The sequence below is a fragment of the Anolis carolinensis genome, unplaced genomic scaffold (genome assembly GCF_035594765.1).
Source record: "Anolis carolinensis isolate JA03-04 unplaced genomic scaffold, rAnoCar3.1.pri scaffold_9, whole genome shotgun sequence".
Taxonomy (NCBI): Eukaryota; Metazoa; Chordata; class Lepidosauria; order Squamata; family Dactyloidae; genus Anolis; species Anolis carolinensis.
The window spans coordinates 13215925-13232231 of record NW_026943820.1 but is presented as its reverse complement, the minus strand read 5'-3'; the positions used below and the strand labels follow the sequence as shown (position 1 = coordinate 13232231).

At 45.4% G+C, this 16307-nt stretch overlaps 2 protein-coding genes across 3 annotated transcripts; both read right to left on the bottom strand.

Annotated features, from left to right (window-relative positions):
* Positions 1–10: 10 nt before the first annotated feature.
* On the bottom strand, positions 11–14023 carry LOC134293593 (chromodomain-helicase-DNA-binding protein 2-like). Of its 2 annotated transcripts, XM_062961653.1 has the most exons (7): positions 13651–14023; positions 5929–6308; positions 4120–4254; positions 3672–3850; positions 2580–3580; positions 2182–2431; positions 11–1780 (listed from the first exon to the last, which is right to left on the bottom strand). In XM_062961653.1, exons 5-7 carry the CDS (start codon positions 2821–2823, stop codon positions 1465–1467), a joined length of 810 nt encoding a protein of 269 aa, XP_062817723.1. In that variant the 5' UTR covers positions 2824–3580; positions 3672–3850; positions 4120–4254; positions 5929–6308; positions 13651–14023; the 3' UTR covers positions 11–1464. The 2 variants fall into 2 exon arrangements, with proteins under 2 accessions (XP_062817723.1, XP_062817722.1); XM_062961652.1 differs by lacking the exon at positions 13651–14023 and having other exon boundaries at positions 5929–6570.
* LOC134293591 (chromodomain-helicase-DNA-binding protein 2-like) lies at positions 8007–11459 on the bottom strand. Its single transcript, XM_062961650.1, has 5 exons — positions 10774–11459; positions 10583–10682; positions 9616–9913; positions 9236–9467; positions 8007–8834 (listed from the first exon to the last, which is right to left on the bottom strand). The coding sequence occupies exons 1-5, from the start codon at positions 10938–10940 to the stop codon at positions 8519–8521; spliced, it is 1113 nt and encodes a 370-aa protein (XP_062817720.1). The 5' UTR covers positions 10941–11459; the 3' UTR covers positions 8007–8518.
* Positions 14024–16307: the final 2284 nt, after the last annotated feature.

Here is a 16307-nt window from a genome sequence, read left to right as displayed (position 1 = left end):
TTTTCCACAACTGTGATGTCTGGTGTGTTGTGTTATTTTGAGATGGTTGCATATAGCAACTGCCACGAATCACAGAACTGAACTCAACCAGGCACACATACCCCAAATGACACACTTTACATGCTGCAGCAGTTTGGCGGAGGATGGACCAAGGATTATGGGATCTGCAGTACCTTCATCCAATTCACCTCCCACAGACCACTGTCATGCCTACGAATGATGAAACTGGACCAAATTGACACACAGGTGCAGGGTGGCCCACTTTACATCCTGGTGAAGTTTGGAGGAGGAGGGACCACGGATGATGGGACTTGCTATAACTTCACTCACTTCTTGAGAGCACCGCGACCCACACAAATGACTGATCAAGACCAAACTTGGTACATAGAGCCCCCATGACCTACTCTACATCCTGGCGCTGTTTGGAGGGGGATGGACACTGGACGATGAGACTTGCAAATGGGAGTTGGAGTTCACCTACACCCACTGAACCCAGCTGACATTGGATATTGATTACACTTGGAACACATGCAAACAATGCCTTTCTCAAATGACCCAGGCATCGCCGGGTCCCCAAGCTAGTAAATTAATAAAAATAATCTCTAGGCAATTACTTACCTGGGCGACAGAGGAGGAACAAGTAAAGGAAGTGATGATAAAATGGGCCAGAGAAGTAGGACACACCATTTGCATGGGAGGAGATATGGACAAAGAAGCCAGGATAGGCATATGCAGCAGAGATCGAGGAGAATTGGCACAAAATGTTCTACATGTGGCAGTTAACTCCAAAAAAACTGGCTTTGTATAATAAAGGAAAAACAAATGGAAAGTGCTGGGAAAGTGGAAAGAATATCGGCACTTTCATCCACATGTGGCGGGAGTGCAAAAGGGTAAAAAAGGTCTGGTACGTGGTATAAAAAAAATGACAAAAAATTTACAGGAACAATTTGAATTTAAATCATAAATATTTTTATTTGGAATCACAAATCCACAGGTAGATAAAAACACAGATAGGATTATATTCTATTTTACAACAGCGGCTACTCTGGCACAGGAATGGAAATTTCAAGAAATACCTAGTATTGAAAAATGGATTTCTAAAGACTTGGACATAATGAATATGGCTTTCCTGACACAAAAATTGGCCCAGGATAGAACATCAATTAATAGAGCGGAATGGAAACTACTTACAGATTACCTACAAAAAGAGAAAATAAATATGTATATAAAAAATGACTATTGAGAAGGCAACCTTAAAAAGTAAAGGTTTAGTGATCTATGCAATTACAAAGGATAAAATACCTAGTATTGAAAAATGGATTTCTAAAGTGTTGGACATAATGAATGTGGACTTCCTGACACAAAAATTGGCCCAGGATAGAACATCAATTCATAGAACGGACTGGAAACTACTGACAGACTACCTACAAAAAGAGAAAATAAATAAATCTAATCTCCGGGTTCTTATGTCTTCCGGCTGCGCCAGTTATATCCAGGACTGATCTTCTGATCCCTATATAACCCTTGCAGGGGGGACCGGTGTTCAAAGACAGACATGGCTTCATGTGGGGCTTTCTGTGCATGTGGGGAGCGAGGATCGTAGTACTTGGAGGGAGGAGCAGAGGACATCTTAGAATCACCAGACTTCTCCGGGCGGAAAGAGCGGTGGTGGTCTGAAGGCCCCTGGCCGTGGTAGCCGATGGGGTCCGACATCCGCCTGAATTCTTGCTGGTGAGGACGGATCTCTTCGGTTCTTCGCCGCTTGGGATCATGGTGGTGCCTGGACAGGACAAGAGACAACCGCAGAGAGGAATCAGAAGAAGCCACTCAGCAACATGGCCCCCTTTGAGGTCTTAGGAATCACATTCCTGTAAATCTAGATGTTCTTGGACTGAACCTGAAGGAGTCCTGCTTAGCAACATTTGGAGGACACCCCCTGCTCTTAAAAAGGCAGCTGGCACTTTTATCACCAAGCTTATGACTTATCCAAGCCTCAGCAACACAATTCATGACAAGATCCATTTTGACCCACCATTCAATTCAGCCTCATTTGACACAATGGCCAACTGGGTTCAGAGAGCTGTAGTCCTAGAAAGTAACTTCCCCAAGCTCTTGGATGAGAGAGGGGACACGAAGCCTGTTGAATGCTGAATCCCGAGAACAAGAGAAGTTAATTCTCACCGGTCATAGGAGTCACGGTGGCCCCGGTGGTCCCGGTCACTGTTGTCCTGCTCATGGGGCCGCTTGCGAGAGGGGGTCTTGGGCTGGTAGCTCTCCGAGCTGCAATGAGGTTCCTCGCGTGGGCGGCGGTCTCCATCGTGGTGCTCCTTGTGCCTGTGCTGCTCGTACGGATGGTGCCGTTCTCCACCCCGTCCTTGCCTGGAGTTGCCGCCGTAGCTGAGCTTGCGCTCCCGCTGCCAGTCGCTTCGGTCTGCAGGAAAGAAAAGGGAAACTCTTCGGTAAAGCCAAGAGCTTTGGGAGCCACGTGATTAGATTTATAGACTTATACATGAGCCAAGGAAAGGGATTTGCTTGGTTTTGCTGTCTCATGTTGTGCCAGCTTCCGTTTGGTCCCTTACCCGAATTACTGAAAGGCCTTTTCTTCGGGTAGCTGTAGTTGTCACACTGTTGCCCATGTATCTGAGAAGGATGGGGCTGTGGATGCTGGACCTTTGGAGGAGGAGGAGGAGGAGGAGGAGGAGGAGGAAGAGGAGGAGCAGGAGCAGGAGCAGGAGCAGGAGCAGGAGCAGGAGCTGAAGTGGCGTTGGGCAAGGGAGACAAAACGGAATACAAGCTGGACCCACAGTGCTCCGGGCGAGACATCTTCTTGGCTCCGGTGGCCTCTTCTTTCTTCTGCTGTTTCCACTGAGAGCAAAGAGAGGCCTTGGTGACAAACACGACAGTGATCTGGCCAAAAGAGATTTCTAGGCCTTGACCAAACCACCTGAACCACAGTTGGTGGTGTTTCTATCTTTTTTCCCCCTTGAGACAGTAAAACCACTCTAATCGGAACTTTAGTAGAACTTTCAAAGGCGTTGCATCCAAGGGGATAGAGTTAAATCCCTGGGATAGTTCTTTAACATTGGAACTGAAGAATGCACCCTCCTAGTACTGCCTTAATAAGTGAATCAACTAATAAACAGACTGCTGGTCTGTATATCTAGCTATTCATCTGTCTCTAGCTATTCTGAGTTCTAATCTAACCTTGGGGCTATCCAAAAACCTAAACCACTGGAGAAAGGATCAGTAATTGAGACCAAAGCTTGGATTGCAATCCCCAGCTGCCCCTGCCTTGAATATATTGAAAGAGTCCCAAAAGACCAAAACTGTTCCAGGCAAACAAATGCCTGTAGGTTTTCCTAGAGGACACGTTTCTTGCTTCTGGGATCGCCTGCTTGTTTCTCTATGCAGAAGTCTCACTCCTTTGAGTCCCCACGGTCTGTAGCACCCTCCCCTCTTTCAATGTCTCCGTCTCACCTCCTCCTCCTCCTGGGACCGCTTCTTGTGCACCCTCTTGTACAGGTTGTGCAGCTTCCTCGCATCACAGTCTGTGAACTTGGAGGCAAAGATCCAGAGGTTCCTGGGGACATGAAAGGGAGTGTGTTCCCTCCGTGCTGGCCAGGCTTTCCCTCTTGTGTCCCTTGAGCCCAGGGACGGGAGGCCTGGCTTACCCTCTCCAGAGCTTGAGCTCCTCCTGCTCCGAGAACGCCTTCAAGCACTCGGAGATGTGGTCACCGATCTCCAGGAGGCACCTCCGGATGTGCTCCACCTGATCCTTCTCAGACAGCCCTCTCTTCGGATTGACCAGCTGCTTCAGCGCTTTCTTCACCGGCCGCATCCTCTCTTTGCACTGAAAAGGAGAGCAAGCAGAGAGCAAGCCTATCTCTTAGCCATATGGTGGCCCAGAGTGGGGTGGAAGGAGTCGGGGTTACTTTCAACCTCCCCGTTCCATTGCTATTCCCTATATCTGGCTCTTGAGAGAAGGAGCCTTAAATGGTTAGAGTCAGAAGGCAGCACAAGTTCTAAATTCTTCCGTGTCTCCAACTCCCAAGATCTGGGAAGTCGGCGCCTTCTACCTGCTTCCCCTCACTATCCACATTCAGTCAGAGGAAAACCTACTATGTTGAAGCTCTCCGGGTCCAAGTCATGCAGTTTGTCTTCGCCGCTCTGGATGGGCTTGCTCCTGGATGTACCGGGGACAGGGCCCTGAGGACTCTTGCCTTTTCTTCCAGATTTGGTCTCACTGCCTTTCGGCTGCAAAAGAAGAAAAACACGCCGGTGAGTCCTAAAGCAAAATCGGGGACATGACCGAATTTCACCCCGATGCAAGAAAATAGCGGAAGAAGGAGCCTTAACTCTGCTTGGTGGAATTCCCATTCTATGAAGAAATAAACAAAAGGTCCCCTTCCGGGGAGATAAAAAGGGGCATTAATATTAATATTAATAATATGAATTGGTTCTATCATTAAAATGGGGAAAAGTGTATTAAACTGCAAAAAATTGTGTTCACAGGTAGGACAGCCTGCTATATCACATTTTAAATGATGTATTCAAATACTGTATGCAAGTTTTGTTTTGTCGAAATATGTTTTGATATATATATATATAATAGATTGTTTTAAAATGATGATGTGTTTGTTTACGCTTTAGTCATGCTATAACCCCCCTCAAGCCATCAGGAGAGGCGGGGGGGAAATAAAACTATTCATGTCATCGGCAATCACTCGTGTCCGAGTAGGATGACCTTCCGAATAAAACTATTATTATTATAATTGTTATTATTATTAGGAGATTTCAGAAGGGTCTCCAAAGACCATCAGAAAACACGTATTTCTTATGGTCTCAGGCACCCAATTCCCTCCAGTATTGCCCAGAGTCACCCAGTGGCTTGCTATGGCCAAAACAAATGGGGATTTGAGCCCTGGTTTCCTTGCATCCTGATCCAACACTCAAACCACTATACCACATAGCTCTCTAGTCTTACAACACAGCCTCTAAAACTGAGGTGGTTCTCAACCTGGACCCCAGATGTTTTTGGCCTACAACTCCCAGAAACCCCAGCCAGTTTACCAGCTGTTAAGATTTTTGGGAGTTGAAGGCCAAAAACATCTGGGGACCCAGGTTGAGAACCACTGCTCTAAAATCTTGAAAGAGGTCACAGGAAGACTTGGAGGAAGTCACACTCAGGCTCTGGGAAAGGCCAACAAACAACCTCCAAAAGACGATGAAGGCCAAGTGAAATTGGGGCAAAATGATCCACTATGCCTTGGAAAATTATTTTAGGGCACCTTCTCGATAGGTTTTTCCTTGAACTGTTTCCAAAATCATATCTTTTGGGTGAAAGCTTCCAAGGATTAGGAAGAGAATGGATAAGAAGTTCATCAATGTCTACATGGGATGTTGAAAGTGTTTCCTTCCCCTTTTCAAATATTCAAATATGCAGTCATCCAAAGATGCTGGGATTTTTGGGACGGCCAAAAAAAGAGGCAGCAGAAATCCACACCGCACATCGTGAATTTAATTTAGCTTTAATCTGGATTTTAAAAGAGCTACCCAAGGTGCTGAGCCCCGATTCCAAAATAGGTTCCGTACCTTGGACAGTTTAAACTAAATCACCAAACCCGTTGAAGAGTCATCCCCAGTGCCTGAAACCATGGACAAGCCACCAACCTCCTATTCAAAAATCTTAACATGTATAAATTGCCACATTTTCCTTTTACTCGCATATTCATTACAAAGCCTTTCATTCCTTTCCACATCTCAAGGATATTTTTATTATTTTGTTCCAAAATCCCCTTGAATCTCACTCAGAGAGAACTGAAAAACTAAGTAACCTATAAATGAAGGGTAAGGAGAAAGCGGCCACGTTAGTTTTAAAAGCTCATCCCATTTCAAAGCAGTAGTAGGTCCCGTTTTAACAACACTTACCATGACTAAGAAATAGGCAAAAAAGTCAAGAGAACAGCGCAAATGGCAAATATGCCTAGAAGGGAATCGATGTCGTAGGCGCCTGTCTTGTCAAGACCGCTCTCGCTCTCGAAATCTCTCCACCGCAAACAACCACAAGTGATCTCCTCAACTGACCACCTCAACTGACCACCTCAACCGACCACTGCCACTCACCAACTCAACCGACCACTGCCACTCACCAACTCAACCGACCACTGCCACTCACCACCTCAACTGACCACTGCCACTCAACACCTCAACTGAACACTGCCACTCACCACCTCAACCGACCAATGCCACTCAACACCTCAACTGAACACTGCCACTCACCACCTCAACCGACCAATGCCACTCAACACCTCAACTGACCAGCCACCTTTCCCAACATTCTATCTCATCTCCAAGGAAACAAAACAAACAAAGTCCATTCTACTCGGTCCCATCTGGCCAATCACGTCCCTTGCGATGGTTTGAACTGTGGTTTGAAAGTCTACTGGTTTCAACTGAGCTGTCCTGGGTCCCAATCCAACAGCCAATGAAATAAATCAATGAAATATCTATCAATCCTTCTTTGAATCAGAAACTGGGCAAGTTGGCTCCATTATGGGAGAGAAGTGGCACATAAATTAAATATTCTGATTGGTTTGAGTGTCAGATGTCACCTCTGGAGAAAAATAGGACACAAATGCTGCATTATTATTATTGGTATTATTATTAATAATAATATTATTTTATTATGACACAGCAAACAAGAAAGATATGCTGGATTTCATATCACAAAACCACAAGTCGAACACTTCCCAAGTGTCTAGGACTGTGTGATGTATTTTCAGATGATGCGCACAGATCCCAGTAGGGTGGCCTTTTGCAGTTGACGGATCGTAATTTTGTCAACGTCTATTGTTTCCAAATGCCGGCTGAGATCTTTTGGCACGGCACCCAGTGTGCCCATCACCACCAGGACCACCTGCACTGGTTTCTGCCAGAGTCTTTGCAATTCAATCCTGAGGTCCTGATAGCGGCTGAGTTTTTCCTGTTGTTTTTCGTCAATGCAACTCTCATCTGGGATGGCAACATCAATGATCCAAACCTTTTTCTTTTCCACAACTGTGATGTCTGGTGTGTTGTGTTATTTTGAGATGGTTGCATATAGCAACTGCCACGAATCACAGAACTGAACTCAACCAGGCACACATACCCCAAATGACACACTTTACATGCTGCAGCAGTTTGGCGGAGGATGGACCAAGGATTATGGGATCTGCAGTACCTTCATCCAATTCACCTCCCACAGACCACTGTCATGCCTACGAATGATGAAACTGGACCAAATTGACACACAGGTGCAGGGTGGCCCACTTTACATCCTGGTGAAGTTTGGAGGAGGAGGGACCATGGATGATGGGACTTGCTATAACTTCACTCACTTCTTGAGAGCACCGCGACCCACACAAATGACTGATCAAGACCAAACTTGGTACATAGAGCCCCCATGACCTACTCTACATCCTGGCGCTGTTTGGAGGGGGATGGACACTGGATGATGGGACTTGCAAATGGGAGTTGGAGTTCACCTACACCCACTGAACCCAGCTGACATTGGATATTGATTACACTTGGAACACATGCAAACAATGCCTTTCTCAAATGACCCAGGCATCGCCGGGTCCCCAAGCTAGTAAATTAATAAAAATAATCTCTAGGCAATTACTTACCTGGGCGACAGAGGAGGAACAAGTAAAGGAAGTGATGATAAAATGGGCCAGAGAAGTAGGACACACCATTTGCATGAGTCCGTGGGAGGAGATATGGACAAAGAAGCCAGGATAGGCATATGCAGCGGAGATCGGGGAGAATTGGCACAAAATGTTCTACATGTGGCAGTTAACTCCGAAAAAACTGGCTTTGTATAATAAAGGAAAAACAAATGGAAAGTGCTGGGAAAGTGGAAAGAATATCGGCACTTTCATCCACATGTGGCGGGAGTGCAAAAGGGTAAAAAAGGTCTGGTACGTGGTATAAAAAAAATGACAAAAAATTTACAGGAACAATTTGAATTTAAATCATAAATATTTTTATTGGGAATCACAAATCCACAGGTAGATAAAAACACAGATAGGATTATATTCTATTTTACAACAGCGGCTACTCTGGCACAGGAATGGAAATTTCAAGAAATACCTAGTATTGAAAAATGGATTTCTAAAGACTTGGACATAATGAATATGGCTTTCCTGACACAAAAATTGGCCCAGGATAGAACATCAATTAATAGAGCGGAATGGAAACTACTTACAGATTACCTACAAAAAGAGAAAATAAATATGTATATAAAAAATGACTATTGAGAAGGCAACCTTAAAAAGTAAAGGTTTAGTGATCTATGCAATTACAAAGGATAAAATACCTAGTATTGAAAAATGGATTTCTAAAGTGTTGGACATAATGAATGTGGACTTCCTGACACAAAAATTGGCCCAGGATAGAACATCAATTCATAGAACGGACTGGAAACTACTGACAGACTACCTACAAAAAGAGAAAATAAATAAATCTAATCTCCGGGTTCTTATGTCTTCCGGCTGCGCCAGTTATATCCAGGACTGATCTTCTGATCCCTATATAACCCTTGCAGGGGGGACCGGTGTTCAAAGACAGACATGGCTTCATGTGGGGCTTTCTGTGCATGTGGGGAGCGAGGATCGTAGTACTTGGAGGGAGGAGCAGAGGACATCTTAGAATCACCAGACTTCTCCGGGAGGAAAGAGCGGTGGTGGTCTGAAGGCCCCTGGCCGTGGTAGCCGATGGGGTCCGACATCCGCCTGAATTCTTGCTGGTGAGGACGGATCTCTTCGGTTCTTCGCCGCTTGGGATCATGGTGGTGCCTGGACAGGACAAGAGACAACCGCAGAGAGGAATCAGAAGAAGCCACTCAGCAACATGGCCCCCTTTGAGGTTTTAGGAATCGCATTCCTGTAAATCTAGATGTTCTTGGACTGAACCTGAAGGAGTCCTGCTTAGCAACATTTGGAGGACACCCCCTGCTCTTAAAAAGGCAGCTGGCACTTTTATCACCAAGCTTATGACTTATCCAAGCCTCAGCAACACAATTCATGACAAGATCCATTTTGACCCACCATTCAATTCAGCCTCATTTGACACAATGGCCAACTGGGTTCAGAGAGCTGTAGTCCTAGAAAGTAACTTCCCCAAGCTCTTGGATGAGAGAGGGGACACGAAGCCTGTTGAATGCTGAATCCCGAGAACAAGAGAAGTTAATTCTCACCGGTCATAGGAGTCACGGTGGCCCCGGTGGTCCCGGTCACTGTTGTCCTGCTCACGGGGCTGCTTGCGAGAGGGGGTCTTGGGCTGGTAGCTCTCCGAGCTGCAATGAGGTTCCTCGCGTGGGCAGCGGTCTCCATCGTGGTGCTCCTTGTGCCTGTGCCGTTCTCCACCCCGTCCTTGCCTGGAGTTGCCGCCGTAGCTGAGCTTGCGCTCCCGCTGCCAGTCGCTTCGGTCTGCAGGAAAGAAAAGGGAAACTCTTCGGTAAAGCCAAGAGCTTTGGGAGCCACGTGATTAGATTTATAGACTTATACATGAGCCAAGGAAAGGGATTTGCTTGGTTTTGCTGTCTCATGTTGTGCCAGCTTCCGTTTGGTCCCTTACCCGAATTACTGAAAGGCCTTTTCTTCGGGTAGCTGTAGTTGTCACACTGTTGCCCATGTATCTGAGAAGGATGGGGCTGTGGATGCTGGACCTTTGGAGGAGGAGGAGGAGGAGGAGGAGGAAGAGGAGGAGCAGGAGCAGGAGCAGGAGCAGGAGCAGGAGCAGGAGCAGGAGCAGGAGCAGGAGCTGAAGTGGCGTTGGGCAAGGGAGACAAAACGGAATACAAGCTGGACCCACAGTGCTCCGGGCGAGACATCTTCTTGGCTCCGGTGGCCTCTTCTTTCTTCTGCTGTTTCCACTGAGAGCAAAGAGAGGCCTTGGTGACAAACACGACAGTGATCTGGCCAAAAGAGATTTCTAGGCCTTGACCAAACCACCTGAACCACAGTTGGTGGTGTTTCTATCTTTTTTCCCCCTTGAGACAGTAAAACCACTCTAATCGGAACTTTAGTAGAACTTTCAAAGGCGTTGCATCCAAGGGGATAGAGTTAAATCCCTGGGATAGTTCTTTAACATTGGAACTGAAGAATGCACCCTCCTAGTACTGCCTTAATAAGTGAATCAACTAATAAACAGACTGCTGGTCTGTATATCTAGCTATTCATCTGTCTCTAGCTATTCTGAGTTCTAATCTAACCTTGGGGCTATCCAAAAACCTAAACCACTGGAGAAAGGATCAGTAATTGAGACCAAACCTTGGATTGCAATCCCCAGCTGCCCCTGCCTTGAACACTAGCCTATTCTCCCTCCATTAAACAGGACGGCAGTTCCAAACACAAACACATATATATATTGAAAGTGTCCCAAAGACCAAAACTGTTCCAGGCAAACAAATGCCTGTAGGTTTTCCTAGAGGACACGTTTCTTGCTTCTGGGATCGCCTGCTTGTTTCTCTATGCAGAAGTCTCACTCCTTTGAGTCCCCACGGTCTGTAGCACCCTCCCCTCTTTCGATGTCTCCGTCTCACCTCCTCCTCCTGGGACCGCTTCTTGTGCACCCTCTTGTACAGGTTGTGCAGCTTCCTCGCATCACAGTCTGTGAACTTGGAGGCAAAGATCCAGAGGTTCCTGGGGACATGAAAGGGAGTGTGTTCCCTCCGTGCTGGCCAGGCTTTCCCTCTTGTGTCCCTTGAGCCCAGGGACGGGAGGCCTGGCTTACCCTCTCCAGAGCTTGAGCTCCTCCTGCTCCGAGAACGCCTTCAAGCACTCGGAGATGTGGTCACCGATCTCCAGGAGGCACCTCCGGATGTGCTCCACCTGATCCTTCTCAGACAGCCCTCTCTTCGGATTGACCAGCTGCTTCAGCGCTTTCTTCACCGGCCGCATCCTCTCTTTGCACTGAAAAGGAGAGCAAGCAGAGAGCAAGCCTATCTCTTAGCCATATGGTGGCCCAGAGTGGGGTGGAAGGAGTCGGGGTTACTTTCAACCTCCCCGTTCCATTGCTATTCCCTATATCTGGCTCTTGAGAGAAGGAGCCTTAAATGGTTAGAGTCAGAAGGCAGCACAAGTTCTAAATTCTTCCGTGTCTCCAACTCCCAAGATCTGGGAAGTCGGCGCCTTCTACCTGCTTCCCCTCACTATCCACATTCAGTCAGAGGAGAACCTACTACAGTAGAGTCTCACTTATCCAACACTCGCTTATCCAACGTTCTGGATTATCCAATGCATTTTTGTAGTCAATGTTTTCAATACATCATGATATTTTGGTGCTAAATTCGTAAATACAATAATTACTACATAGCATTACTGCGTACTGAACTACTTTTTCTGTCAAATTTGTTGTCTAACATGATGTTTTGGTGCTTAATTTGTAAAATCATAACCTAATTTGATGTTTAATAGGCTTTTCCTTAATGCCTCCTTATTATCCAACATATTCGCTTATCCAACATTCTTTAGGCCCGTTTATGTTGGATAAGTGAGACTCTACTGTATGTTGAAGCTCTCTGGGTCCAAGTCATGGAGTTTGTCTTCGCCGCTCTGGATGGGCTTGCTCCTGGATGTACCGGGGACAGGGCCCTGAGGACTCTTGCCTTTTCTTCCAGATTTGGTCTCACTGCCTTTCGGCTGCAAAAGAAGGAAAACACACCGGTGAGTCCTAAAGCAAAATCGGGGACATGACCGAATTTCACCCCGATGCAAGAAAATAGCGGAAGAAGGAGCCTTAACTCTGCTTGGTGGAATTCCCATTCTATGAAGAAATAAACAAAAAGTCCCCTTCCGGGGAGATAAAAAGGGGCATTAATATTAATATTAATAATATGAATTGGTTCTATCATTAAAATGGGGAAAAGTGTATTAAACTGCAAAAAAAATGTGTTCACAGGTGGGACAGCCTGCTATATCACATTTTAAATGATGCATTCTAATACTGTATGCTTACCTTTTGTTTTGTGGTAATATGTTTTGAGATATATATATATATATATATATATATATATATATATATATATATATATAAAAAAAATAGAGTGTTTTAAAATGGTGATGTGTTTGTTTACGCTTTAGTCATGCTATAACCCCCCTCAAGCCATCAGGAGAGGCGGGGGGAAATAAAACTATTCATGTCATCGGCGATCACTCGTGTCCGAGTAGGATGACCTTCCAAATAAAACTATTATTATTATAATTGTTATTATTATTAGGAGATTTCAGAAGGGTCTCCAAAGACCATCAGAAAACACGTATTTCTTATGGTCTCAGGCACCCAATTCCCTCCAGTATTGCCCAGAGTCACCCAGTGGGTTGCTATGGCCAAAACAAATGGGGATTTGAGCCCTGGTCTCCTTGCATCCTGATCCAACACTCAAACCACTATATCACATAGCTCTCTAGTCTTACAGCACAGCCTCTAAAACTGAGGTGGTTCTCAACCTGGACCCCAGATGTTTTTGGCCTACAACTCCCAGAAACCCCAGCCAGTTACCAGCTGTTAAGATTTTTGGGAGTTGAAGGCCAAAAACATCTGGGGACCCAGGTTGAGAACCACTGCTCTAAAATCTTGAAAGAGGTCACAGGAAGACTTGGAGGAAGTCACACTCAGGCTCTGGGAAAGGCCAACAAACAACCTCCAAAAGACGATGAAGGCCAAGTGAAATTGGGGCAAAATGATCCACTATGCCTTGGAAAATTATTTTAGGGCACCTTCTCGATAGGTTTTTCCTTGAACTGTTTCCAAAATCATATCTTTTGGGTGAAAGCTTCCAAGGATTAGGAAGAGAATGGATAAGAAGTTCATCAATGTCTACATGGGATGTTGAAAGTGTTTCCTTCCCCTTTTCAAATATTCAAATATGCAGTCATCCAAAGATGCTGGGATTTTTGGGACGGCCAAAAAAAGAGGCAGTAGAAATCCACACCGCACATCGTGAATTTAATTTAGCTTTAATCTGGATCTTAAAAGAGCTACCCAAGGTGCTGAGCCCCGATTCCAAAATAGGTTCCGTACCTTGGACAGTTTAAACTAAATCACCAAACCCGTTGAAGAGTCATCCCCAGTGCCTGAAACCATGGACAAGCCACCAACCTCCTATTCAAAAATCTTAACATGTATAAATTGCCACATTTTCCTTTTACTCGCATATTCATTACAAAGCCTTTCATTCCTTTCCACATCTCAAGGATATTTTTATTATTTTGTTCCAAAATCCCCTTGAATCTCACTCAGAGAGAACTGAAAAACTAAGTACCTATAAATGAAGAGTAAGGAGAAAGCAGCCACGTTAGTTTTAAAAGCTCATCCCATTTCAAAGCAGTAGTAGGTCCCGTTTTAACAACACTTACCATGACTAAGAAATAGGCAAAAGAGTCAAGAGAACAGCACAAATGGCAAATATGCCTAGAAGGGAATCGATGTCGTAGGCGCCTGTCTTGTCAAGACCGCTCTCGCTCTCGAAATCTCTCCACCGCAAACAACCACAACAAGTGATCTCCTCAACTGACCACCTCAACTGACCACCTCAACCGACCACTGCCACTCACCAACTCAACCGACCACTGCCACTCACCACCTCAACTGACCACTGCCACTCAACACCTCAACTGAACACTGCCACTCACCACCTCAACTGAACACTGCCATTCACCACCTCAACCGACCACTGCCACTCACCACCTCAACTGAACACTGCCACTCACCACCTCAACCGACGTTCATTCCCTCCCCTCCCCCCGGCAGGTGCCACCTTGACGTGGTGGGGCGGCTTAACCATTCCGAGGATGCTGAGGGCTGTGCTGGCGGTAGTGTAACTTCCGGCAGGTCCAACCAAGCCAGAGAGGCCTCAGCTGAGGAATGGAACCAAGAGCACCTAACCCATTAACATTATGGAGAATCAAACCAAAACGAAGTCTATACTGGCTCGGTCATCGTCCAGGATAAAAAGGACCGCGGTGGATGCTGCTGATTCTGGACATCCATCGACAAGTGGGCTACGGAATCATCAAAATCCAAATGAACAGTCACAGAAGCGGCAGAAATATACAATGCCAGAAAACTGCACAATAATAATTATTATTATTAGTAGTATTATTATTATTATTACCTACAAAGCCCTGAACGGTTTGGGACCCTCCTACCTTAGTGATCGCCTCTCCCCCTACGAACCTGCACGATCTCTTCGTTCGTCGGGGGAGGCCCTCCTCTCGCTCCCACCTCCGTCACAAGCGCGGTTGGTGGGGACGAGAGATAGGGCCTTCTCCGTGGTGGCCCCCGGCTCTGGAACTCGCTCCCCAGGGAAATCAGGAAAGCCGCCACCCTGATAGCATTCAGAAAGAGCTTGAAAACCTGGCTCTTTACTCAGGCCTTTAGTTAAAGATTGCTCATCCCCATAGCAATCTGTATCTGTGACCATTCCTGTACCGGTTTGCACTTTTTACCTTTGTCAACTTGATATAGACACAGGGTCTATTCCCATCCCAATTTGCACTTCCAAGAATTTGCAGCACTTTATCAGTCACCTCAGGTTTACAATATTTATATGGTGTACCTTACCCAGTCTACTTTTACAACCTCTCCGTTTTAATCTATGTTTTTATTAGTTCTTGTCATTTGTTTTTATTGGCTAATGTTTAAATTTTTATAATTGTGCATGTTTTTGTCTATTGTTGTGTTTTATATTGCTATTGTTTTAATTCGGGCTTGGCCCCATGTAAGCCGCCCTGAGTCCCCTTTGGGGAGATAGAGGCGGGGTATAAAAATAAAGTTGTTGTTGTTATTATTATTTTATTATGACACAGCAAACAAGATAGATATGCTGGATTTCATATCACAAAATCACAAGTCGAACACTTCCCAAGTGTCTAGGACTGTGTGATGTATTTTCTGATGATGTGTGCAGATCCCAGTAGGGTGGCCTTTTGCAGTTGGCAGATCGTAATTTTGTCAATGTCTATTGTTTCCAAATGCCGGCTGAGATCTTTTGGCACGGCACCCAATGTGCCCATCACCACCGGGACCACCTGCACTGGTTTCTGCCAGAGTCTTTGAAGTTCAATCTTGAGGTCCTGATAGCGGCTGAGTTTTTCCTGTTCTTTTTCGTCAATGCGACTGTCACCTGGGATGGCGACATCAATGATCCAAACCTTTTTCTTTTCCAAAACTGTGATGTCTGGTGTGTTGTGTTCCAGAACTTTGTCAGTCTGGATTCGGAAGTCCCACAGTATCTTTGCGTGCTCATTTTCCAATACTTTTGCAGGTTTGTGATCCCACCAGTTCTTTGCTGCTGGGAGGTGGTACTTGAGGCATAAGTTCCAATGAATCATTTGGGCCACATAGTTGTGCCTCTGTTTGTAGTCTGTGCAATTTTCTGGTTTCGTCAGTTTACTTGCACAGTCTGCATTTTGGGTCATCAGCTGATTTTTCGATCTTGGCCTTAATTGCCTTTGTCCTGATGTCTTGCTCCTGGGCTGCAAGGATCAGGCCTTCTGTCTCCTTCTTCAGGGTCCCATTCATGAGCCACAGCCAGGTCTTCTCATCCGCTTTTCCTTCAATTTTGTCAAGGAACTTTCCATGCAATGTTTTGTTGTGCCAGCTGTCAGCTCTAATTTGTAGTGTGGCTTTCTTGTACTGGTTTTTTGTCTGCTGTGCTTTGAGGAATTTCTGATTTTTGACTTCAATCAAAGCAGGTTCTTCACTTTGCTTTACATATTCTGCCAGGGCATGTTCTTCTTTGACTGCTTGTTTGACTTGTAAGAGTCCTCTGCCCCCTGATCTTCTAGACAGATATAGCTGGTCAACATGACTGCAAAGGTGCAGTGAATGATGAATGGTCATGAGTTTTCTTGTTTTTCTGTCCAAATTGTCCAGTTCCACCTGTGTCCAGTTTATAATGCCAGCAGTATATCTTACGACAGGTATGGCCCAGGCGTTTATGGCCTTGATGGTGTTGCCTCCATTGAACTTGCTTTTGAGAATTTTTCTGACCCTTTGTGTGTATTCTTTGCTGACCACAGTTTTCACATGTTCATGCTTGATGTTGTCCAGCTGTAATATGCCCAGATATTTATAGGCCTCTGGCTGGTGACACTTTATTGTTTAGCCATTAGGCATATTTATGCCCTCACTTTCAATGATTTTTCCTTTCTTCAATGCCACTGTCGAACATTTGTCCAAGCCAAACTCCATGCTGATATCAGTGCTAAAAATTATTATTATTATTATTATTATTATTATTATTATTATTATTATTATTATTA

Coding starts and splice junctions, on each gene's coding strand:
- LOC134293593 (XM_062961653.1), bottom strand. CDS start 2,823: ATGTCTCGCCCGGAGCACTGTGGGTCCAGCTTGTATTCCGTTTTGTCT. Junction 2,432..2,579: donor AAGGCCTTTCAGTAATTCGG/GTAAGGGACCAA, acceptor TCTTTCCTGCAG/ACCGAAGCGACTGGCAGCGG. Junction 1,781..2,181: donor CACCGTGACTCCTATGACCG/GTGAGAATTAAC, acceptor TGTCCTGTCCAG/GCACCACCATGATCCCAAGC.
- LOC134293591 (XM_062961650.1), bottom strand. CDS start 10,940: ATGCGGCCGGTGAAGAAAGCGCTGAAGCAGCTGGTCAATCCGAAGAGA. Junction 10,683..10,773: donor GAGCTCAAGCTCTGGAGAGG/GTAAGCCAGGCC, acceptor TCATGTCCCCAG/GAACCTCTGGATCTTTGCCT. Junction 9,914..10,582: donor AGCGGTCCCAGGAGGAGGAG/GTGAGACGGAGA, acceptor CTTTGCTCTCAG/TGGAAACAGCAGAAGAAAGA.